Genomic DNA, 26,048 nt, shown 5'->3' with positions numbered 1-26,048 from the left:
TAGGTAGCTGATCATTCTGATGGCCGGAACACTGAAATGGTATTGTGCATGTCACTGCTATGAATGTATATGTATGAACTGTATATATAAATGCAATTACTTATACAAATGTAATATAAAACAAAAAATGAAGAATACTTGAAGATTTCATCTTTAATCAAAATGTAGAAAACATTTACAAAATTTTTACAAGTTAAAAATCAAGCACTGGATCAAAATATATCCATTTCCTCAGTCGTTAAAAAATAATCATCCAAAAAAAAAATTTGTAAAACAAAACATGAACCAGATGTGCCAAGACATTAGCCGGACACGGTCATCACAGTGTAGGATTTTGACGGACTCGAGTGACCAATTCTCAGTTTCTCTTTGCAGTGGTCCACAGAGGTCAGATGAGTCGGTGGTGGCGTGGACTCGTAGAGCACACATATGGACCCGTCCTCCCCTATACGATACGACACTTCGTAGGGGTCGACCCACATCGTCAGCTCGCTGGGCAACAGTGAGAAGAGCTGCTCCCTGCTGAGGCCGATGGTGTAAGCTGCCTTCCCTACTAGCGGGTCCATCCTGTGATTGATCCGGATACAGCGATATCCTGAACCTCTAAACGGCGTGTCGGGGAACCAGTGGTGCTCATAATGCTCTAAAATCAGAGTAAAAAACCTCTGTGCAAGTTTTGAAATGGATTAAGAATAGATTTGTTGCCCTCAAGAAAAGGCAGAATCTTTGGTCAGTACTTGTAAATGTTCCACAAGCTTTACTTCATCCCATGCAGTTGTTCTTTCAATGCTTTGCAGTTCAGAATTGTAACAGCACTTACACACGAGATCTTTTCGAAAACTATTGGGGGCACTAAATCATCTACAGGTGAGCATTTTATATTAGGCCCACCTCAAGTAAGAAGCAAAAAAATCCTTTCAAAAACAACTAATTTTAGGTAATTATTTCATTTGGAAACAAACTAGAAAAAATAGCATTCAAGCAGGATGTAGTAAATTAGTTGGGTTTTTTTTTTTCGTACTTAACATTTAGTTTAATTGATTAAGCTTCTAATATGGCTACCACTTTTATGCCTTATAGCAATCAGCTGGTAAACTCAGAAGATCTCACTGCAGATGCATTGTTCATCTTGGACTTATTATGCCCCTAATCCATTGAAATGAAAATGGAAATCTACAATAATTACGTGATTAAAACAAGAAGTAAATGTGATATTGAAATGCTTTTTTTGGTCAGAAATGTGTGATCTCACCTCCTAAAGCCTCCTCCAGTGAATGGCTGAAGTGTTGGAGTTGGTCTTCAGACAGAAGTCCTGTTCCTCTCAATAATGCGGCAATAAAGTTCACAGCTGTGGCCACCTCGACTTTCATCGCGACAAACAAATGATCATAAGCTGCAAAATATCGAACAATACAATTTCAATGTGTTGGAGTGAAATAATCAGTTCCCCATCAAGCCCATCTTGAAGTTAGTTGGAAGTCTGGCCTTAGTAGTAGGCTTGCCACTTTTTCTTTGTTCACAGTACAGAGATAAAACGACAATTAAACACAACTCACCGACTGCGAAAAGATCAAAACTAATTCTTGTGGACTTTCTGAATTTTTTCTAATCGCAATTTGAACATTACATCCAGCCCAATTGTACAATTAATCGACTTTCTTCCCACCAAAACTTCACTGCACTTCCACTGCCCAGACCAAAATAGGCTCAAAAGGACCCGCATCCCAAATAGCTCTCGGATACCTCTAATAAGTGCGCTAGGCAGGGCGAAGAGATCGAGAGCTTCTGCTCCCTACGCAGTGCACTTTGTATCTATTTGGTATTCGGCCTTTGCAGTTGAAGACGTTGCGGAATGTCAGGTAGTAAACATTCCCGAGCGTCATAGATAGAAGTCAGTCGTCCAATCGGATTTTACGCTCGCGAATACGTCATACGTGTCCGTGCTGGATGGGGGGATGTTTAATGTTTATAATGTTTTCATTTATTACAGTGATTAGTTACTGCACAGTTGCCCAGTAAACTGCACGATAGATAGATAGATAGATAGATAGATAGATAGATAGATAGATAGATAGATAGATAGATAGATAGATAGATAGATAGATAGATAGATAGATAGATAGATAGATAGATTGATGTAAATATCCAAATTAGTTTTAAACTGCTCACCTGTATAACTGAGATAACTGTTAGTTGCTCTGGATAAATGAAAATACATTGTGCAAACTGATGAGTGCACATAAATATGTAAATATATATACAACAAATAAATATAAAGGCTCTATCATTGAAAAATGTGCATATGCTGTTTAAGTACAACAAATAAATATAAATGAATAGATTAACAGAGGATTCAGCTGGTACAGAAAACTAAACTAACACAAACTTTCATTCATTCATTCATTTTCTCCCGCTTATCCGTAATTCGGGTCGTGGGGGCAGCAGTCTAAGCAGGCCCCTGCCTTCGACTGCTGCCCAATCCTCTCAGCACCGTCCCTTACGGTCCCTCCTGCAGGTGGTGAGCCCACGGGAAGGCGGCCCCACATCACTCCGACGTCACGGACCTTGATATTTCCCTCGTAAGGGACCCCCGGAGCATAGAGAGTTAAGGGCCTTGCTCAAGGGCCCAAGAGTGGCAGCTTGGCGATACCGGGGCTCGAACCCCAGACCAAACTTACTTTGAATAATTTGACATTTTCAATCTTCATGTGTAGGTTGGTTGTTCAGTTTTATGAAGCCCTGTGACTCATTGAGGCTCGGGTCCTGTGCCCGATAGGGCTACTTGGTAATCTATCATTGTGTGCTGTTATAGGAAAATAATCATCCAGGTGAAGTAATGAACCCCGATGTGCAGTGAAGTTAACTATTACAATCTTCATGGTAATAGTTAATGTAAAAAAAGTTATTTCCTGTTTTCACTTCCATTATAGCAGCTATAAATAGTTATTCCTTCACTGAACGGTCTTTTTAAACACAAATCAGAAAACAGAAGGCCTCATCAACAGAAGGTCTTGTGAAAGATCAGCTGCAGTTTAACACCAACAAGACAAAGGAAGTAGCTGGTTGTTAAACAGCATGGAAATGATGCAGTAGTCTTGTTGTCAAACAGACTGTGACTGTCTCTGTGTCCAGTTTATTATGTGTTATTTACAGCTGAATTGGGTATAAGGAGGTGTCCAAGAACTTAGAAAAATCCTCACACACACACACACACACACACACACACACACACACACACACAAACACACACACACACACACACACACACACACACACACACACACACACACACACACACACACTGAGTCACTCTCCTAGGAACATTTGTGCACCTGCCTTTCATTCAGCTATCTAATCAGACAACCCAGCAGCGGTACACTGTATGCAATTAAGCAGATGAGCCCACTACCCTTGTTCTACTGGGATTTTCACACATAACAGTCCCTAGACTTTACCCAGATTAGTGTGTGAAAAAACATCAAGCTTAGTATTGTTGTTGATCACATGTAGGATGCAGTTTTGCAGTTGAAACCATATATAATACAGTACACAGTGAAATAAAACAACATTCCCCCCAGGACCAAGGTGTTACATAAGACAACATAAATTAACAAAAAGTAACATGAAACACAGAACCACACAAAACTAGGACACTGCATCAAGTGGACATATACAACATTTAAGGCAAAAAAAGGACAGATTTAGACAAAAAGACAGTAAACATAGTGACTGTCAATACAGTAAACACAGCAGCACCTACTAGTACAGTATTTTTGTATAACTGTGTTTGTGCGAAAGGATTGTCCATATAAAATAAACCCCTTATTTAGATACAAATACTCTTACATTAAAGCTAAAATCTGTATTTTGAGCCAACATTCAATATTTTCACTGCAACAAAAATCTACATGTACTAACTGGATTCTAATTAGGAATTTGGCACATATTTAGCTCGTACTTGTCTTATAGTTGCTAAGTCTAATTTCAGCTTAAGTAATGTTTAGTTTTGCAGTGTCTAATTTGTTAAACAAGTACACTTGCATTTACTGATGTGTAGTGCACACATTTAATAGACAAACGGGAAATTTTGGTCAAAAATATCTTTCGAAAGTGTTGTAAAGAAGGTTTCTACTCAATCTGTAGGAAGTAAAACCAGCATATATTTGAAATGTTTAATCATTTAATAGATGAAAACCCGAAATTCATTTTATGGGATATTCCAAATATGTGTAGATTAGAATGTATTAATTTATGTAAATTAAGTCCTATACTTTTTAACTCCTCTAACAACAACGGCATATAGGGCATACATCCCTATCCAGAGCAACTTACGAATACCTCTTTTCTTTTTAACTAACTAAGCAGTTTAGAATTAATGGTCCAGCAGTGACAGCTTAATGCTGGGATTTAAACTTACAAAATTCCAAGCCAAAGTTTAAGATCTTTACCACTGAGCAACTACTACTTCATGCTGTTAAAGTATGTCACAATAAAAATCCTTTATTCTAATTGTAACAGTTTAAATAACTGGCCTTTATTATATATAAAAACAATACGTGTATCTCTGTTTACATTGCTAGTAATTATTATGGGAGCAACAATGTAAGAAAAGGTGATGCTTAATGGAAAGAGCATCATGTTTGCACAACACCTATTACATCATCTAGCATTCTTAATGTCCACAGGTTTTACCTTTCACAGCCTCTGAATCATTTGTTGTCTAAAACTTCCCATTTCTTTGGAAACAATGTGTGCTACACTTCAGCAACACACTTGTTTGGTGACTACATCCTCAGAAACACTGCTTACACAACTGATATAGAAACCATACTGTTTCTCTGAAAAACTTTTAATATATAGAATTCTTATGAAAGTAAGCTTTTTCTATGTCATATATATATATACAGTGGGTACGGAAAGTATTCAGACCCCCTTAAATTTTTCACTTTTTGTTATATTGCAGCCATTTGCTAAAATCATTAAAGTTTATTGTTCTTCCTCATGAATGTACACACAGCTCCCCATACTGACAGAAAAACACAGAATTGTTGACCTTTTTGCAGATTTATTAAAAAAGAAAAACTGAAATATCACATGGTCCTAAGTATTCAGACCCTTTGCTGTGACACTCATATATTTAACTCAGGTGCTCTCCATTTCTTCTGATCATCCTTGAGATGGTTCTACACCTTCATTTGAGTCCAGAAATTTTTGATTATACTGATTGGACTTGATTAGGAAAGCCACACACCTGTTTATATAAGACCTTCCAGATCATAATGCATGTCAGAGCAAATGAGAATCATTAAGGTCAAAGGAACTGCCTGAAGAGCTCAGAGACAGAATTGTAGCAAGGCACAGATCTGGCCAAGGTTCCAAAAATTTTTTTGCTGCACTTAAGGTTCCTAAGAGCACAGTGGCCTCCATAATCCTCAAATGGAAGATGTTTGGGACGACCAGAACCCTTCCTAGAGCTGGCCGTCCGGCCAAACTGAGCTATCGGGGGAGAAGAGCCTTGGTGAGAGAGGTAAAGAAGAACCCAAAGATCACTGTGGCTGAGCTCCAGAGATGCAGTCGGGAGATGGGAGAAAGTTGTAGAAAGTCAACCATCACTGCAGCCCTTCACCAGTGGGGCTTTATAGCAGAGTGGCCCGACGGAAGCCTCTCCTCAGTGCAGGACACATGAAAACCCGCATGGAGTTCTTCAAGATGGTGAGAAATAAGATTCTCTGGTCTGATGAGACCAAGATAGAACTTTTTGGCCTTAATTCTAAGCGGTATGTGTGGAGAAAACCAGGCACTGCTCATCACCTGTCCAGTACAGTCTCAACAATGAAGCATGGTGGTGGCAGCATCATGCTGTGGGGGTGTTTTTCAGCTGCAGGGACAGGACGACTGGTTGCAATCAAGGGAAAGATGAATGCGGCCAAGCACAGGGATATCCTGGACGAAAACCTTCTCCAGAGTGCTCTGGAACTCAGACTGGGCTGAAGGTTTACCTTCCAACAAGACAATGACCCTTAGCACACAGCTAAAATATCGAAGGAGTGGCTTCACAACAACTCCGTGACTGTTCTTGAATGGCCCAGCCAGAGCCCTGACTTAAACCCAATTGAGCATCTCTGGAGAGACCTAAAAATAGCTGTCCACCAATGTTTACCGTCCAACTTGACAGAACTGGAGAGGATCTGCAAGGAGGAATGGCAGAGGATCCCTGAATCCAGGTGCTGAACACTTGTTGCTGCCTTCCCAAAAAGACTCCTGGCTGTATTAGATCAAAAGGGGGCTTCTACTTAATACTGAGCAAAGGGTCTAAATACTTAGGACCATGTGATATTTCAGTTTTTCTTTTTTAATAAATCTGCAACAGTGTCAACAATTCTGTGTTTTTCTGTCAGTATGGGGAGCTGTGTGTACATTCATGAGGAAAAGAAATGAACTTAAATGATTTTAGCAAATGGCTGCAAAATAAAAAAGAGTGAAAAATTTAAGGGGGTCTGAATACTTTCCGTACCCACTGTATATATATATATATATATATATATATATATATATATATATATATATATATATATATATATATATATATATATATATATATATATATATATGTATACACACAAACACACACACACAACACACATAAACACACACACACACACACACACACACACACACACACACACACACACACACACAAATATATAGCTCATTTTCCTTACATAATTATTTCCACAGCAACAATGGTGTGTCATTTTCATTAAAAAGGAAATATCAGGGCATTCTCACATCTCTGTCTCTTAATACTTGTATGATCAGGAAGACACCTGGACAGAATAAGTAATAACCAGCTTCCTTCCTCTCAGAAACAAAAAAAAGCAGAACAAACAGTGGTTGTGTAGTGAATTTAAATTTGCTGTCCTATAAATCTCAATTGTGTGGTTAAAAAAAAAAAAAAGAAAGATAAACAGTCACATTTAAAACCAGATCTGTATTAAAATATTAATATTTTATACTGTGGAATCTGTGCATCTTCATTGTTTTTAAGCACAGTGTTTACCTTTTTTAAGGCATATGATGAGACGGTATAATGGACAGAATGGGCAAGAATTTACATATTTATAATTTGACTAGGCCTATATTTATTACTCTCACAACATATCTGGAAATATTATTTAAAAGAGGTGATTCCATTACTGTTTCCAGTATTTGCATTTAGAGCAAACTCTGAGAAACATTTAGTTCATTAGGAAGAATTAATTTATTTATTTAAAGCAAATACATTGATATGTTTCACCAAGTCAAAAATAACATCATGAGCCTGACCAATATGAAATGCATTAGAAATGGTATGTGTTCTTATTTGGATTCACAAAAACATTATCTGTACCATCTTTAGCAGGATATTACATTGTGCTGTGGTAAAACACCAAATGTTTACACTGAGACGACCAGAAAGAAGATAAGACGACATCTTTACTATTACACCCATTTATTATTGCTTTATTGTCTACTGCTTTTTTATCTTTACAACAGTGCTTTGTTCAAGTATTCACCCCATTGAACATTCACCACAATTTGTACTGTAACAACCTAAAAAATTTTTTTTTTTAACAAAATATACAAAATGTTAACAAAGAACACTTTTTTAAAACAAAAAATTCACAGTATTCACATACGATTTTTAATATTTTCAAATACAAATAAAATATTAAAAAACCTATATCTACTAAAAACATTATGACAGCAGTATAACAGATGTATTATAACACTATTCATAAAAAAAAAAAAATCTAAATCAAAAGTTTGGAAACACCTAGTCTTGTATTGTTTTTGAGACACGTGTATGTTCCTTTTGTTTATATGCATCAAACAAGGTAAAAGTCAAAAACAGATTCATCTGGACAGATGAATCCAAATGTGACATTTTGGGCTCTAAAAGAAGAACTTATATGAGATGGAAAACAGGAGAGAAGATGTTAGCAGAGTGCCTCACACCCACAGTCAAACATGGATCTAATTCCAATGAGCTGCTTTGGCAAGTTTGACAAGAGGCATGGCAAAGTATTTCAGTTGAATGTTTGGAGAAAAGAACTGTCCAGCTGCCAAGAGTGTGTAAATATATTATTCATGGTATAGAAGGATTTTTCCATAAAAATGAAGTCTAACATTTATTACATTTGTGTATTTTTTAAACATCTACATTTATGCATTTGTCTGGTCAAAGTAAATTTTCATACTATTACATTTGTTGCATACAAAAAAGAAACAATAAACAATTAGGTTTTTACTTTTTTGACAAGCACTGCATCTTAATTTTATTTATATTCACTAAAATGTAACTGATAAATAAAATTACCGAAATTACCGAAGACATATGGACACCTCACCACTAAACACGTGTGCTTGTTGAACATCCCATTCACAGTGTAGTTCCTCTTTCCTGTTATAATAATATCCACTTTTTTGGGACGGATCATCACTAGATCTTCAAGCGGGGCTGTGGGGATTTGTGCTTATCAAATAACAGATGCATTAGTAAGATCAACCTCTAATGTCATGTGATGAAATCTGGGGTGCAGTTCAGATTAATCCCATGTCTTCACGACCCTTACTTTGTGCACAGTGGTATTGTCATGCTGGAACATGTTGAATCACTGGAAGTTCCCGTGGAGAAAAAAAAAAAAGCCACACAAGGTCAAGACCTCCTATACAATCACAGTAGTGGGCAGTAATGAAGTAAATGTAACTTGTTACTGTACTTAAGTAGCTTTTTCACCTTTCTGTACATTACTGAAGTATTTACATTTGGGAAAACTTTAACTTCATTACATTTTAAAGTCAAATATCTTACTTTTTACTGTGAAATCAGTTGTTTCTTTTTATTCATGAGTGGATAAAAACATAACTGGTCAAGCACACAGCAAGTCACCAGTTAGGATAGAGCACACACTCTGTCTTGATTGCCGCTTGGTGGTATTTACTTAGCAAAAGCATCAGTCCAACAGAGAGCAGAACATTGTGAGAGTAATAAATAATGGAAGAAACTCCTGACTTTAACGTGCCACAACACCTGTGGCCTTATTTGTGCGGGTTTTTTTAGTTATTCGAAAAAAATATTTTGGCATCAGAATAATTTTAATAGATATCAATCAGTGTTTGACTTATTAATATCATACTATTAATAGATTGGTTGCTACATTAAAGTATTTTCACAAAAACTGAGTTGAGAAAGCAAGAGTCTTGCGGCAAAAATGATAATGGGAACATTATAGTCACATTTAACATTTAAAGGAACTTCTCAAGTAAAAGTTTAGTATTCTATTAGTAAACTATTCCCTGTAGTAATAGTTTACCTATTTTAACTCAAGTACATGGCTTGTTTACTTCGTCCACCACTGTACAATTGTGTCCAACTTTTGTGGCATGTTAGTAGACTAACCACACGTGATCATGTGTACACATACTTATCGCAACAAAGTGAAGGTTTATTATTTGGGTATACTAATAATAATAGCAAGAATATTTACATTCTTGGGGATCATGCAAATTTAGCACTCAATAAAATAAATTAAACATCATTTTCATTTTGCGGATCGAGATTTTTGTCTACTCTGAGTTCCCGTAGCACGCGCCAAAAAAAAGTAGCCCAACTACAAGGCGCAGTTGTTTGACGTCATCTTCCGCGTTCACGGTCTGACCAATCAGAAGTCTCAATTCTAAGCGCCGCCATTCACGCCTCAACAAGCGGCTTTTCTGTTCAGTTCGTTAATAAGTCAATGTTCTTAGCGAGTTCAACTCCGGAAAATAATGTGAAAGTCCTCACAACATGTCGAGGAGATTCCTGCTGGGTTTTGACAGGTTTCAGCGGCAGCAGCAGCCTCACAGAGACAGTGTGCTAATGGGTCAGACAGCGTTAGCTTTACTTTAGCTAGTTAGTTAGCCTGGGGTTCAGATCTGTAGGTGATTAGTGATGCACTGGGAAAGATAAACGCCATCATTTATATTCTTTTTTTTTTTTTTATTTCACGCACACCTGTATCTCAGCTACCTCAGTCTGGTGAGTTATAACGTGCCCTACATAGTAACATAATACCAGTCAAAAAGTCTGGACACATCTTCTCCTTCAGTGGCTTTTGTTTATGTTTATTATTTTCAGCATTGATACTGACGACACCCAAATTATAAAAAGAACACGTATGTAGTCAACTAAAACATGTTAATCCAGGATATTTCATGTTTTAAATTCTTTGTAGTGTCCACCTTTTGCTTTGATGACAGCTTGCCACACTTGTGGCATTCTCTCATCCATCTTCATGAGAGAGTTACCTAGAATGGTTTTCCAACAATCTTAAGGAGTTCCCAGAGGTGTTGAGTGCTTGTTTGCTGCTTTTCCTTCACTCTCCATTCCAACTCATCCCAAACCATTTCAGTTGGATTTTAGATCGGGTGATTGTAAAGGCCAGGTCATCTGATGTAGTACTCCATCACTCTCCTTCTTGAACAAAGAGCTCATTCATAACCTAGAGATGTGTTTGGGGTCGTTGTCCTGTAGGAAAACAAAACAAATGTGATAGTCATACTAAGTGCAAACCAGATTCCAGGCCATGTCGCTGCAAAATGCTGTGGTTAAGCGTGCCTTCAGTTTTTATTAACTCACTAGCAAAGCACACCAACACCATCACACCGTCTGCTCCTCCATTATTCGCAGTGGGAACTACACATTCAGGAACCGTTCATTCACCCTCTTGCGTATAACAAAGACGTAAAGCGGTTAGAACCAAAAATAAAAAATGTGGACTCATCAACCCAAAGGACAGTCTTCCACTAATTTCATGTTTATTCCTTGGGTTTCTTGGCTTAAGCAAGTCTTTCCTTCTTGTTGTGGAATAATGATTTATAAAAAAAAAATTTTTTTAAATGCATGTGCAAGGTACAAGTCTGTATATTGGTTGAGTTAAAAAAACAAATACCTGTGTATACCACCTGAAGCTATGTTCAAACATAAGACGAGATGCAGATTATAGACCATTTGTTTTAAAAGCGGAGAGGTTTTTGCAAATATAGTGCCTTGCGAAAGTATTCGGCCCCCTTGAACTTTGCGACCTTTTGCCACATTTCAGGCTTCAAACATAAAGATATAAAACTGTAATTTTTTGTGAAGAATCAACAACAAGTGGGACACAATCATGAAGTGGAACGAAATTTATTGGATATCTCAAACTTTAACAAAAAAAACAAAAAAATTGGGCATGCAAAATTATTCAGCCCCCTTAAGTTAATACTTTGTAGCGCCACCTTTTGCTGCGATTACAGCTGTAAGTCGCTTGGGGTATGTCTCTATCAGTTTTGCACATCGAGAGACTGAAATTTTTGCCCATTCCTCCTTGCAAAACAGCTCGAGCTCAGTGAGGTTGGATGGAGAGCATTTGTGAACAGCAGTTTTCAGTTCTTTCCACAGATTCTCGATTGGATTCAGGTCTGGACTTTGACTTGGCCATTCTAACACCTGGATATGTTTATTTGTGAACCATTCCATTGTAGATTTTGCTTTATGTTTTGGATCATTGTCTTGTTGGAAGACAAATCTCCGTCCCAGTCTCAGGTCTTTTGCAGACTCCATCAGGTTTTCTTCCAGAATGGTCCTGTATTTGGCTCCATCCATCTTCCCATCAATTTTAACCATCTTCCCTGTCCCTGCTGAAGAAAAGCAGCCCCAAACCATGATGCTGCCACCACCATGTTTGACAGTGGGGATGGTGTGTTCAGGGTGATGAGCTGTGTTGCTTTAACGCCCAACTTAACGTTTTGCATTGTTGCCAAAAAGGTTTCATCTGAGCAGAGCACCTTCTTCCACATGTTTGGTGTGTCTCCCAGGTGGCTTGTGGCAAACTTTAAACCACACTTTTTATGGATATCTTTAAAAAATGGCTTTCTTCTTGCCACTCTTCCATAAAGGCCAGATTTCTGCAGTATATGACTGATTGTTGTCCTATGGACAGAGTCTCCCACCTCAGCTGTAGATCTCTGCAGTTCATCCAGAGTGATCATGGGCCTCTTGGCTGCATCTCTGATCAGTCTTCTCCTTGTATGAGCTGAAAGTTTAGAGGGACGGCCAGGTAGATTTGGTAGATTTGCAGTGGTCTGATACTCCTTCCATTTCAGTATTAGCGCTTGCACAGTGCTCCTTGGGATGTTTAAAGCTTGGGAAATCTTTTTGTATCCAAATCCGGCTTTAAACTTCTCCACAACAGTATCTCGGACCTGCCTGGTGTGTTCCTTGTTTTTCATGATGCTCTCTGCGCTTTAAACGGACCTCTGAGACTATCACAGTGCAGGTGCATTTATACGGAGACTTGATTACACACAGGTGGATTCTATTTATCATCATTAGTCATTTAGGTCAACATTGGATCATTCAGAGATCCTCACTGAACTTCTGGTGAGAGTTTGCTGCACTGAAAGTAAAGGGGCTGAATAATTTTGCACGCCCAATTTTTCAGTTTTTTATTTGTTAAAAAAGTTTGATATCTCCAATAAAAATTCGTTCCACTTCATGATTGTGTCCCACTTGTTGTTGTTGTTTCTTCACAAAAAATTACAGTTTTATATCTTTATGTTTGAAGCCTGAAATGTGGCAAAAGGTTGCAAAGTTCAAGGGGGCCGAATACTTAATTTTAATATAGTTTGTTCTTTCATGTAAACTTTTTGCTAAAGGGTTCCAGACAGCAGCCAAACGTTTACTCTAATTACTAAGTTGAGAAATTTGTTTAGATACTTGTTTTTTTGCAAACTGTCTTTGGATTAGTGCACTCAAAACCTCTTCACGTTTGTCCGTGACGAAATATCTTAAGCTTAATTAACATTAACTATACACTGCATTCCCTGGTGGCTAATTAGCTTAAAGGATGATTAAGCCAATTAAGGTTTAAGGTTCCCTGGTGGTCTAGTGGTTAAGATGCAGCGCTCTCACCGCTGCGGCCCGGGTTCGATCCCCGGTCAGGGAACCCACCCGAGCCACTTTCAGTGCCGGTCCCAAGCCCGGATAAATTGGGGAGGGTTGCGTTAGGAAGGGCATCCAGCGTAAAAACATGCCAAATCAAACATGCGGAGGATCCGCTGTGGCGCCCCCTAACAGGAGAAGCCGAAAGAAAGTTTTAGTTTATGTTTGAAGCCTGAAATGTTGCAAAAGGTCGCAAAGTTCAAGGGGGCCGAATACTTTCGCAAGGCACTGTATAATACATTTTTGTTCAGCCACTACTAATGTGAAAAGAACACAAAAAGTGCATGTGATTTGATTATTCCGATTTGTTGTCAAAAGTGGAACGCTAGTTTCGCCAAACATAATGCATCTGGAAAGTTTTCACAGCGCTTCACTTTTTTTTTCAATTTTGTTATGTTAGTTTTATTCCAAAATGGGTTAAATGAATTATTTTCCTACAAACAATACCCCATAATGAAAACATAAAAGAAGTTTGTTTGAAATCTTTGCAAATTTATAAAAATAAAAAAAAGAAAGAAAAGAAAATCACACGTACATAAGTATTCACAGCCTTTGCCATGACACTCAAAATTGACCTCAGGTGCATTTTGTTTCCACTGATAATCGTTGACATGAATGAGGTTGACTGGAGTCCACCTGTGGTAAATTCAGTTGATTGAACATGTAAAATTGGACATTAGGCCTGTATGGTAGAGTGGCCAAACGGAAGCCACTTCTCAGTAAAGGCACATGAAACCCTGCCACTGAAATTTTTTCAGTGGCAGGAACTGGGAAACTAGTCAGGATCAAGGGAATGATGAATGTAGCTATGTACAGAAACCTCCTGGATAAACAGGACAATGACCTCAAGCACACAGCCAAGATAACAAAGGACTGACCATGGGACAACTGTGAATGCCCTTGAGTGGCCCAGCCAGAGCCCAGACTGAGCTTGATTGAACATCTCTGGAGAGATCTGAAAATGGATGTGCACTGACACTCCCTATCCAACCTGATTGAACTTGTGAGGTTCTGCAAAGAATAATGGTAGAAACTGCCCAAAAATTGGTGAGCCAAGCTTGTAGCATCAAACTCAAAAAGACCTGAGGCTGTAATTGGTGCCAAAGTAGCTTCAGCAAAGTACGAGGCTTAAAGGCTGTGAAGTGTGTAATTTTCTTATTTTTATTTTTTTCCTTGCAATACATTTGCAAAGATTTCAAGCACACTTCTTTCACATTGTCATTTTGGGGTATTGTTTGTAGAGTTCTCAAAATAAATAGGACTTTCAGGTGGAGAGGGCATTTTCTTTGGATTTTTCTGGTTGGTGGTTGGGAATTACCTCTTACAAATTGCAAATGCAGCATGAATCCCACTGGTACCACTATCGAACAAGAGCCACCGTCGAACTGTATTGTGGGGAATGTACGACACTGTTCAGCAAAGTGGGAATATCATTTAAAAAAAAATTATTTTGTAAATGTAATGACTAATATTCAAGTTGTTCTTGCTGAATTTTCTTTAATTACAATCACCAAGCAGTCTTTTAGCCAGCATCATCGTCTAAAAAGATTGAAGAACGTATCAATTATTAACAAAGCATGTCTTATGTTTCATTCAATTTTGTGTAATTCAGATTGCCCAAAGGTCCATGCCAACATGGATTTTCCTCCAAGCAAGCGACATAGAGGATCACACACTGAAGATCCAGCTGGGACAGATGTTTTCGGGGATGAAGAAGACTTTACGCAGGACGACTTGGAGGAAATTGACATCATCGCGTCACAGGCCTTCACAAGAGACGCTCAAGCCACAAGCAGCAAGAGAAGTTTTGCTTCCATTTCTGTTTATCCAGAGCAGATCGATGAACCTAAAAAAGAGGGCAGGAAAACCTTTGCCATTGGAAACAGCCATCCAAGCAGCAGCCCATATAACAACATGGAACCTAAAAGAAATGATACAGCTGGTTAGTATATATTACCTACAGTTAAAGTCTGAATAAGGAAAGAGTTCACAGAGATGACTGCTAATGGTATCTATGCTAAATGGTATGGGCCTGTTTGCATATTTAAATTTCATATTCATTGTGACAGAACTACAAGGGTTTTTATTGTTTAAGGTAAAAAACTGTTATCACTTTTTTTTTTTATCGTCTTCATATTTTCATATTTAGCCACTTGCCTTTATCAGTGAGATGCAATCAACAAAAACAAACAAACAGCCATCAGGAAGTCCTTCTCGTTTACGCCACTTCTATATTTTTATGTTTAGAAGCTACCAGAATTGATCCTGCATTCTTTTCTTTTAATTTTAAATTTTCTGCTAAATGATGTAAATGTACAAACTAAAAAAATCTATACTTAAATAAAGAATCAAAATACAATGAAGTGCTTTAAAAGTCACATAATAATTATTATTTTCAACTTCCATTGAGCTGGAGAACACTGGTAAATCAAGACAGTAATGTTTCCTCATAATGAGAAAATATAATGAACCGTTTAAAAAAAAAATTTAAAATACAGTACCGATATAAAGCGCCCCCCTCCTTGTCAATTCTGATTCAATGCGCTCAGGATTTATTTTCACTTTAATATTAGTGCTTTTTCTGTTAAGATAGTATACTTGAAACTAGGAAAAATAGGAAAATCCAACTTCTTGTCAAAACGGATTTAAGAGTATCATGCCAGTATCAACCTGGTTCTAATTTTCAATACAAGTTTTATGCATTTCTACTTGTATTTTTTGTGTTCATCATATTTCTCATGTTTTTGTTGCTGACTTTGAAGAAAATGCCCAAAACAGAGATGAACTGTATTACAGCCACCTGGAAGCACAACAAGCCGAGCTAAAGAGAAAGGTGTGTGTCTGCTATATAAATTCATAGAGTCTATTTATAATGCTGTAATCAATCAGCAAAGACAAATGTATTTATTTTTGCTACTGGACATACAACTCTAATGATAATCTAATTACCAGTTTAGTATTGTAGGTTATCAAAATCCAATTAAATTACATTTATATAATAGGCCCATATCAATAAAATATATACCTTAGGGCTGTCAATCGATTAAAATATTTAATCACGATTAATTGCATGATTGTCATTAGTTAATTCAAGCCGTTAGCATGAATTTGTTTAAACGCGTTATTAACGTGTTCATTTTGACAGCCCTAATATATACAAATCAAATTGTAGTTATTATTAATACACTGTTCCACTTTTAAAGTTTGGGTCAAGTTTGGGCCTTCTACTAGAGTACAGGTCGAAAATAAGGTGTGATCTGTTCATTTGCATTTAGCAGCATACAGTCGGACAAAAAAGAAAAAAGTATTAAAGTTGTTCATGCACCATGGTGAACTTGTGTCTCACACCCCATTAGCCTTGAACTAAAAGTAAATGAAATATGGGACACTGAACACGGTGAATATGTGTGTTACATGCAGCTGAAGGAGGTCGAGGAACAGATCCTGATGAAGAACGGCGAGATCCGGGTTCTGCGAGACTCCCTTAGGCTGGCCAATCAGGAGAAGGAGCAGCAGAAACAGGCTTATCTCGAGCTGGAGAAAGACAAAGCTCATATCCAGAGTGAAAAAGAGAAGGAGCTTTCTAAAAAGGTCTGTTCTCTTAGATGAAAATGGACATAATATTTGCACAAATGCTTTAGAAATGAAATGGTAACATATTAGCCAATGTTGTGAAGATACAATGCATATGCAAATGACAGAGTTATAAGGGTTTTTGTGGATTAAGGGAGTGGTTTTGTAAAATTTCAATATAAATCCCAACATTTGGTTAAAAGCTAGCACACACACTTTCTTTCGACTTCTCCCGTTAGGGGTCGCCACAGCGGACCATCCGAATGTTTTGATTTGGCACATGTTTTTATGCTGGATGCCCTTCCTAACACAACCCTCCCCATTTATCCGGGCTTGGGACCGGCACTAAGAGTGGCTGGGGTCGGTTCCCTGACCGGGGATCGAACCCGGGCCGCAGCGATGAGAGCGCCGCATCCTAACCACTAGACCACCAGGGATTTGTTTAAAAGCTAGCAAATCTATTAAATAAATGAAGGATTCTGCGACTCCAATAAAAATCTGTTTTGTCTGATTTTCTGTACTTTCGATGTTTCCTTATTCAGTTTGAGTCCCTGAAGTCTGAGTTGCACTTTAAGCAAGCTGAAATGAATGAAATGAGGAATAAACTGCAGAGCTCTGAGCGTGGTGCGAAGATAGTTGGAACCCCTGTAAGAAACAGGTAACTCCAACAGTCTGTTAATTCTCTGGATTTGTTCTTGAAAAGGATATGCACAGGGTGCAACACAATTTCTCCTTGCCTATAGTGGGAATTCTCCAGGAAGTCGGGCGTTTGTAACTAAGGAGTCCTTCTCAGCCGAGCTACCTGTAAAACCATCAGTAGCCAAAAGCCAGCATGTAGAGGGTATGACCTGTTTCTGACACTAATCATAGATGCACATTGTGTACTTGTTTAGTTTAGTCTGTTTTTGCCACATATTCATAGGTCACTTTTACACAATGCTAATATTATTTTCAATTAAAGTTATACATTTTTTAATTAAAGTTATTAAAGTGTTAGTCATCCGTCCAGATAAAATGCAGTGCTGTATTGAACAGTGCGGATGCCTGGTGCACTTGTGTCAAAACAGAAGTTCTGGGTCAGGTCTGAGTCAGTAATAGTGTTGTGTAAAATGGGTTAGGAGAAGGATGCCGCAATTGCAAAAGAACACTCGTCAATGGAAGTCATCAAATTTGCCAGTGTGTAGCAAATGCCCTTTTCTTTTTCTTTTTTTATACTTCTGAAGTGGCTGATATCTGGCAATATTTAATCATTTTGCACCCAGTATAAATATGTGAATGTTATATTCATTTAGTAATAAAACAATTAATTAAATTGGATCCGATTGTTCGGACTGAAGTTATTGAAGCTATTTGTAGCAAATACAGACTAAACTTCATGTTGGTCACACTGTGAAAGAAATCTGGGTTACATTTAATACATTAATACAATAAACAATGGACAGTGTTTGCTCTATTTAACAATGACCAAATTATAGCATCTGTAATGAAAATGTAAGCTCATCCTCTGCTCCAAAATGCATTCAGAATGATTTTTGATATAAAATTAAATGTGCATCTACACCTCTTATCAACCATCTCCTTATGACAATTAAGTATATTCTCTGCATTCCTTCTATAAATATGTAGTAATTTTACCTACGTTTTAATTGTTAACTATTAAATAGGTGAGAAACAAATTCATGGAAAAAGTGATAAGGAGCATGTGAGCCCAGCAACCCGGGATACAGATGAGATTCATCACAAAGGTGATTTTGAAAGATAAAAAAAAAAAAATGTATAAGACTTATTTTTTAATGAATTTGTCTTACATTTTATTTTAAATAAAATATTTTGAAATATTTAAGATGCTGATGGAATTTATAGTGCTGTGAGGCTGATGTTAATTTGTCATTGCAGGTCCTGTATTATTAAATCTGCTGCTTCAGCACCCTTTGGAGCCGAGCTCTTTAGGCCTTTGTCACTTGCTGTGCATCAGTCCAGATGCTCTTCCTGCCATATTCACACAGTTAGACTACACTAGTCCGTAAGTCCTGCATGATTTCATTGGGTTTGAAAAACAATACACTTAAGTCTTTGTCAAGGGTTATAATGTGCTATGAATAGTTCACCACGTGAATGAATTTAACTTGGCATACTACAGTGGCTGAAACTTGCCATGTGCATAGCAGCAGGCGGGCTAGAGTTAGTAAATGAAGGCCTACCTACCTTTAGGGAAGGCTAACTTGAATTAAATGTTAACTGAATTGTAATTTAAATAGTAGCAGTCATGTTTGACCACCTTCCAATTCTCACTCACCAGTTAGTTGTCCCCTAACATACTCTATGGACAAAAATATTGGGACACCTGACTTTTCCAGCTTGATTTGGTTCTTCTCCAAGCTGTTACCAAAAATGTACAAGACGTCTCTATATACGCTAGCATTAACCTTTCTCTTCACTTGGACTAGGAGACCTAAAAATGTTCCAACATAACAATGCACCTGTATAAAAAGCCAGCTCCTAGAAGATGCTTTACATGGGTTGGATTTCAAGATCTTGAGTGGCCTGCTATAGAATTCGGACCTCAGACCTCAGCCCAACACATTTGGGATGAATTGAAACTGACTGCACCCCAGGCCTCCTCACCTTACATCAATACCTGATTTTTACTAATCCCCTTGGGGCTGATTGAGCACAACTCAATACCAGCTCACTCTAAAATCTAGTGGAACACCTTCCCAGAAGAGTGGAGGTTATTATAACATCACATGGGGACTAAATGTGAAATGGCCTATTCAAAGACCACAGAACAATCTTATGGTCAGCTGTCCACAAACTTTTGTCCATATGGTATACCTCATACCGGTTTGTCTGTCTGTGAGATTTGTGAAACAAACTGCAGTGTAGGGATTCAAAAGTTACTTTTTTTTGATGAGAGTTAACACTTTTTCTGGTGTTCCACTTATGAGCCCTAAAGCAGTCTTAATTACAAAATAAACAAATTGGATCTTTCCTGCATTCTGGATCTAACTGGTCAAAAACTCTTTGGTTATTCTTTAGTGTTAGAACTGCATGCAATGTTCTTGATATATATGCAATTCTGTAAGCACATAAATTCTGTATGAAAACTAAAGTTTTTAACTCTATACACTAAAGTTCCTTTGCTCTGTCTGGTGGAAGAATTGTAACTGGTGAATAACAACACAAATATTTATTGAATATTGTTAATCATATTCAAGGAATATTCATCATATTTAGCACAGATTGTTTATTTCTCTGCCTTGTTGATACTTTTACTGTACTGTAACACACACACACACCCTCTGGTGACTTTTTGCTTAATTATGAAATTGTACGTCAATTAGCATACATGGCAGTTAATTATTTAGGGAATGTACTAAAAATGAACCCATCTCCTTCTCCTGCAGCACTTCTTCCGTCGGTTCCAGCACTTCCTCCACAGACACCTGGCTGCTAAATCACCCCCGAGTGTACTTTCATCAGTATCAGAGTCAGGCTATGTCAGGACTGGCCAGGCTGACGCACTGTCCTTCCAATCAGCTCTTCAGAAGGTCATGTCCTTCTGCTGTCCATCTGCTTCCTTTACTTCACTACCACATCAGCCTTTATTGCCAGACCCTTGAGACCATTGACAGATCAGGAAAGAGCCCACTTCAAGCAGCAGCGCTATCGGGTATGGATGGTAACCGTATAGACCTCAGGGCTCAGTCTCATTTCTGTGCTTAAGGATGTTTAAGTGCATCCTGATTTTTTATTTTTATGTCCACTTTCAAAACATACAAGCTGTCAGTAATTTACTGTTTGAATGCAAGTCAGAAGGACGTAGACACATTTAAACATTTAAGATCCCAGTGGTCTTTACTTAGATTTAGTCTTCATTTCAATCGTTGTATTTTCTTTGTTCATTTGATGTACATTTTAAAATGGAGTATCAGAAAGGGGTTTACTTTTGTATGAATTCAAATTTAAAATAGATTCCCCCCCCATCTCTGTACCTAGGAGGCTCAGACAGCAGCTCTGCTTCCACAGTTGAGGAGTCTTTAGGTGCCCAGGAGGAATTTGCCTTAGCAGCTATGAAAGCTCTTTATCACATTGTGTGTGAAAGCGGTGAAGCTGTAAATTCTGTTCTGAGTGATCAGGGGGGAAAGGATTCAGAAAAGTCCAGTGAAAACCGATGCAGTCAACCTCAGAGTGCAGGTCACAGCAGCACTGCAGACAAAGCCTGTGATGAGCTGCAATTTCACAGTCTTCTGCTCCAGAAGCTCTTCCAGTTGGTGGATTTGAAGTTTGTTAGTAACGCGTGTCACAGAGAAGCTGTGGTGAACTGCAGTCTCAGGATTCTGTGTGCGCTGGCTGAGAGAGCCGAGGAGAGCCAGCTGTGGAGGTAAAAAATCAGTCCAGGTTTCTTCCTTCCAACATCTCCATTGAAATAGCACCACACACAGGCCACAATGTAGACCGTTTTACTCTTTACCATTTAGTTTTGTTTAGTAATATTGACATTTTATTGCGCAGGAACGACACAAACTTTAATATAGTGTAGGTGCTGTTTAGTGTAGAGCCGTTCTAGTGAACACATTATTTATTTTACTGTTTTAGTTAATAAAACATTTGTGGCAGCCTGGGAAATCACTGCACTTGATTCTAGTGTCTTAAAACTAGAAAATGTATCTCAGCCCAAAATAAAGTTATAGCATTTTAAAATTGTATTTCCCCAATATGTGAAAAGGATTAAAATTGAACGATTACAGACTCTGTAAGATGCTATAATTAACCGTCGAAAACAATGACACATTAAATCTTTTTAACACGTGCTAAAGTAAAATATAAAACTTTGTCCCCTGACCCATGTCCAGAATGTGAATCTTTTCAATGCCAAAGCCACGAGCTTAGAAGAAATAAACATCAATAATATTACAAAGAAAACTGTCAGTCTTTAAATCAAAGCCTACATTCTTTTTATAATCTTCTGTGTTCAATTGGTTGCTTATATACATCATGTATCTACACACAAAGCCTAGGTGTGTTTAAAAGCTTTCTACAACTTTCCTAAATTGTTTTGAGAGCAAATTAAGTTTTTTTTTTTTTTGCCATTTATTTGTAAAACAATAAACATTTTGTCACATTTATTTACATAGCTTGTGTAACAGTTAATAATATTCTATTTATATTTTATGATCTGTTTCATTGAACTGTTTCACATACAGATTTCAGGTGGTGTTGGCAAGTCAAGCTGTTACCCAAAATGTATCTTTGGAATCACCATACAGTACCGTTTGTCTCTTTGTGAGATTTCTGGCACTTCTGGTGGATTGTGACAAAATAGCACACAAGCTTTGCTCTCATAACTGTAAGTGTGAAACCATATATACTGTATATCACATCTTATATAAAGCATTATAGTTTGTGTGTAATATGCACCAGTGTTGCTCTAATTCAAACCTGTCTTTTCTAGATGTTTGTCCATTCGTACAGTTTTTCCTGTATGTGACCTCCAGACCGAATAAAGTTGTTACAGAAGACATGTGGTCACGTTTGGAAGTTGAGGTAATATATTGTGTGTCTCTGTGTGTGTAGACACACTGATCAGGCATAACATTGACACAACATTATGACCGACGATTAAATAACACTAAATGTCTTTATCATTGCGCCTGTTAGTGAGTGGGATATATACGGCAGCAAGTGGACATTTTGTCCTTAAAGTTGATGTGTTGGAAGCAGGAAAAATGGGCAAGCGTAAGGATATGAGTGAGTTTGACGAGGGCCAAATTGACTGGGTCAGAACATCTTCAAAACTGCAGCTCTTGTGGGATGTTCCTGGTCTGCAGTGGTCAGTATCAATCTAAAGTGATCCAAGGAAGGAACAGTGGTTATCTGGTGACAGGGTCATGGGTGGACGAGGGCGGACCAGGGTGGGCTCCTGTAGCTCAAACTGCTGAAGAAGTTACTGCTGTTAATGCTCGATGGGTCAGAACTGTTTTGGCAGCCAAAGGAGACAAACACAATATTAGGCTGGTGGCCAGATTGTTATGCCTGGTGTGTGTGTGTGTGTGGGTGTGTATATAAGTATTTTCCAAAATATCATGTTTGTCTTAACTTGCAATTTCAACCACCTCTACATTACAGAAATTATCTTGTATCTACATTGGTATTGGTTACTTGCTCACCACGGACTCAACCTAGTAGAAATGCTTAAAAATAGAATGGATTTGTAATTAATAACTTCTATCTGTGCACACAGAAACACGAATACAGAACTATCTCCACTTCCACTTTATCTGTTTACAGGTTGTCCGATTGTTGGCAAAACTGTTCACGCAGAAGACGTCGACATGGACTGCTTTCAGTGCAGAATGTAACTGTCCATGCAGCAGTGAGGTAGGAAGCACAAGAGGGCGGATTTATTTAGTAAGCTCTTCCTGATAATCAGCTGATGCGAGACAATAGGCTTTTTCTATTTGGTAATGGTACAATAAAGCTATTGTGACCTGAACTGAAACAACAACAACAACAAAAAAAAAGCCTGAATTAAATCGGATAGCTGGACTTGTGTAGAATCAGAGCTCTGTACTTGTAAGACAGAAGTGAAACCTGATTGTGGTGTCTGCTCTTGTTGCACATCAATCTTATTTCCACCTAAAGTTTTAATGTGTTGTGCTCTCCAATGTCCTTTTTTACTCACCAGTTACTGTAGACTTCCTGCTTATTTCCAGAATATTTTTTACACTATTATGTGTAAACAGTTCATCAGGGGTCACCAACATGGACCACATAAGTCGCCCGTGGGCCTTTTCTAAAAATAGCTTACCATAGCGTCACTTACCAGTGAGCTGCATCAAACTTTTTTTGTTGCTTTGCTTTTTTTTTTTTTTTTAAATCACACTTGTATTAGTGTGAATTTGAAAATGACAATATTAAAACATAGATGACTAGATATAGAGGAATATCATTAATTATCAATAATAACATATAATTAAAGGTAAATTGAGCAAATTTGTTATTTCGGAACTTGTGTGTTATTTCAACTTGTGTGTATCAAACTGGTAGCCCTTCACATTAATCGGTACCCAAGAAGTAGCTCTCAGTTTCAAAAGGTCGGTGACCCCTGCACTACATAATAATGTAACAAACACTTAATCTGCTTTACCTAATATTTTGCATTGCAGAGAATTTCATATTTGTGATTTTATGAGTGTTCGTAGTAATAAATTGAATATGATGAAGTAGGTATGGTGCTCTGTTCCACATTCAATCATCATTAATCTGAGCCTGGATCTAATCTTATTTTCTGTATGTCATTTTTTTCTGTTCAGGTGGTCCGGACCGTAGTAGTGGTGTTACACAGACAATGGTTAAGTATCAAAAATCAGGAGAAGCATGTGGGCGGTGTTCAGACCTGGACGAGTGCAGGTGTTTACTCACTGAGGGAGACTCTTATGTTATTGCACTGGCTTCTCCTGAATGACTCGTCTTTCTCCATGCACTGCCTGGATGTGTTGCATATGTACCACCAGATCATCCCTGCCATCAGAGACACACTGCGTAGGATCCCGGACCTCTCAGAGTGTGAAGGTGGGTGAGTTTTGTTGTCTTGTCTGTTTTTTTTTTTTTTTTTTTAACCCCTCCACACTTTTGTTTGGCTGCCACCTATTGGTCATTGTTAGTAAGTGCAGAAAAAAACAAGAACCTTCCTGATCGTTGTGGAGGGTCGCACTTTCCCACACCTCACTCCTATAAGGAGTTATTTGCTTGATCAATGTGTTCTGTTACTGGATTAGAAACCTTGAAGGTTGAATATTTTTACAGGAAGAACGTTTATAGTTCATCTAATTGTTGCTAAGAGCTCCCGAGCCACCAGGTGGCGCTGTAAAAAGAAAAAAAAAGCAGGATTTGACTGGGAATGGATGTTGTTTAGTGCTGCCCAAAAGTTCAGAAAGAGCTCTAGCTGTTTACTTTATATATACATATATATATGTTGTAAAAGTTCCCAAAACCTGGCTACTCCGAGGCAGACTACAAGCCAAGCACAGCAGTTAAACAGTGTAGTACCAAAACCTCTTTATTATAACTCTACATAGCAAACACCTGACACATTCTAGATTTTATTCCCTTTTTATTATAACTTCCACTCTTTATTTTTTTCCACTAGACTTTGGAGCCATAAGCGCATGAGTAAAGTCTGGTGATGAGGCCTAGCACACAGTTGGAGCTCTAATTAGACAGTATGCAGTAAACAGGATTTTTTTTTTTTCCCCCTAAGTATGAAAAATAATTAGAAAATATGGAAGTTGATTTGAGTGTTTCCAGGTCTGGATTAGTATGGAAAAAAGAAATCTTGAGTATTGTGTTTCCATACTATTGCCCTATTTGGTTTTTAAAATATAAAATAAATAATAATAATAAATAGAAATAAACATCTGTTTTTGTTCATGGACTTTAGTTGTGTTTTGTAGTTTCTTGGTGAATTGCACATGAACAATGCTTCTGTTGCTGTATGATTGAAGGTTTACAGTTTAAAAATTCAATTTATATAGATTAACTTTTGCATTGTTTTAGAATTGCAATTTTAATAAAATGTGCATTAAACATGGTTCCAGCTATTATTTGGTAATATAATAGCATACATCAGAGATTGTAATATAACTCGTGTTATAGTTGGAATTTTAAATCATTATTGTAGATTTTAAATATGGTCTTAAAAATCTTTAGGGAAGTCTGCATATTTGAGTCTGGAAAAATATGTATAATTTATAATCTTTATAGAGCTCGATTTATAAAGTGCACAGGGTCACTGTCATGCTGGAACGTGTTTGTGCTTTAATTATAGTGAAGAAATTGTGATCCTACAGTATAGAAACATTCTTGAGCAGTGCAGGTTTTCATTTCACACAAGCCACACCCGAGTCTGGTTCATCAGTTGATTTTGGCTGTCATCTACTCCGGTGTGGTTTCTGCTTGTTTGGAATGTAAACCTGCCACCCCACTGGATGTTCCTGGATAAGCTTGGACAGCCCTGTTCTGGAGAACTGTGTGCTTCAATCTTTGTGGTAGTGGTTTGAGAAAGAACCACATATGTGTGATTGTTAGGTGTCCACACAAATTCAGAACAATTTAATAGCATTTAAATTTAGGCCCATTAAAAAACAAAATGCATGGGGCACACTTATTTTTCTTTGCCATAAGAATGATGTAAAGACCATTAAAAAAAATTTAATTATTCTTTATAGAACTGGCTATAGAAGATCTTTGTCGACCAGAAGCTGAGGAAGTAGAAGATATGGACATTGACACAGCTTCTTGACCAGAAGTGAAGATGAAAAAATTTGACAATAAACAGCATGTTTCTGTTGGGTGTGTATGTGTGAGTATTTGGATGCTGATATTTGACTTTGATTGGCTGCTCACCAATGTCCTTAATTAAAGCAAAACTGAAAGTGCACCTTTTCCGGTTTTAGTGTATAAGTTGTCT

At 37.7% G+C, this 26,048-nt stretch overlaps 2 protein-coding genes across 2 annotated transcripts; one reads left to right on the top strand and one right to left on the bottom strand.

Annotated features, from left to right (window-relative positions):
* Positions 1-128: 128 nt before the first annotated feature.
* LOC310722217 (protein BTG1) lies at positions 129-1,732 on the bottom strand. The gene is made up of 3 exons (XM_083534597.1): positions 1,557-1,732; positions 1,253-1,393; positions 129-643 (listed from the first exon to the last, which is right to left on the bottom strand). The coding sequence occupies exons 2-3, from the start codon at positions 1,368-1,370 to the stop codon at positions 303-305; spliced, it is 459 nt and encodes a 152-aa protein (XP_083390723.1). The 5' UTR covers positions 1,371-1,393; positions 1,557-1,732; the 3' UTR covers positions 129-302.
* Positions 1,733-9,703: 7,971 nt separating this feature from the next.
* atrip (ATR interacting protein) lies at positions 9,704-26,018 on the top strand. The gene is made up of 15 exons (XM_083534451.1): positions 9,704-10,060; positions 14,616-14,945; positions 15,766-15,836; positions 16,424-16,594; positions 17,119-17,234; positions 17,320-17,417; positions 18,241-18,321; positions 18,473-18,599; positions 19,984-20,249; positions 20,576-20,960; positions 21,784-21,926; positions 22,032-22,123; positions 22,868-22,957; positions 23,893-24,151; positions 25,807-26,018. The coding sequence occupies exons 2-15, from the start codon at positions 14,639-14,641 to the stop codon at positions 25,878-25,880; spliced, it is 2,280 nt and encodes a 759-aa protein (XP_083390577.1). The 5' UTR covers positions 9,704-10,060; positions 14,616-14,638; the 3' UTR covers positions 25,881-26,018.
* The last annotated feature ends 30 nt before the right edge of the window (positions 26,019-26,048 follow it).

The sequence above is a fragment of the Silurus aristotelis genome (genome assembly GCF_946808225.1).
Source record: "Silurus aristotelis genome assembly, chromosome: 28".
NCBI lineage: Eukaryota > Metazoa > Chordata > Actinopteri > Siluriformes > Siluridae > Silurus > Silurus aristotelis.
This window is presented reverse-complemented; position numbering and strand designations above follow the sequence as displayed.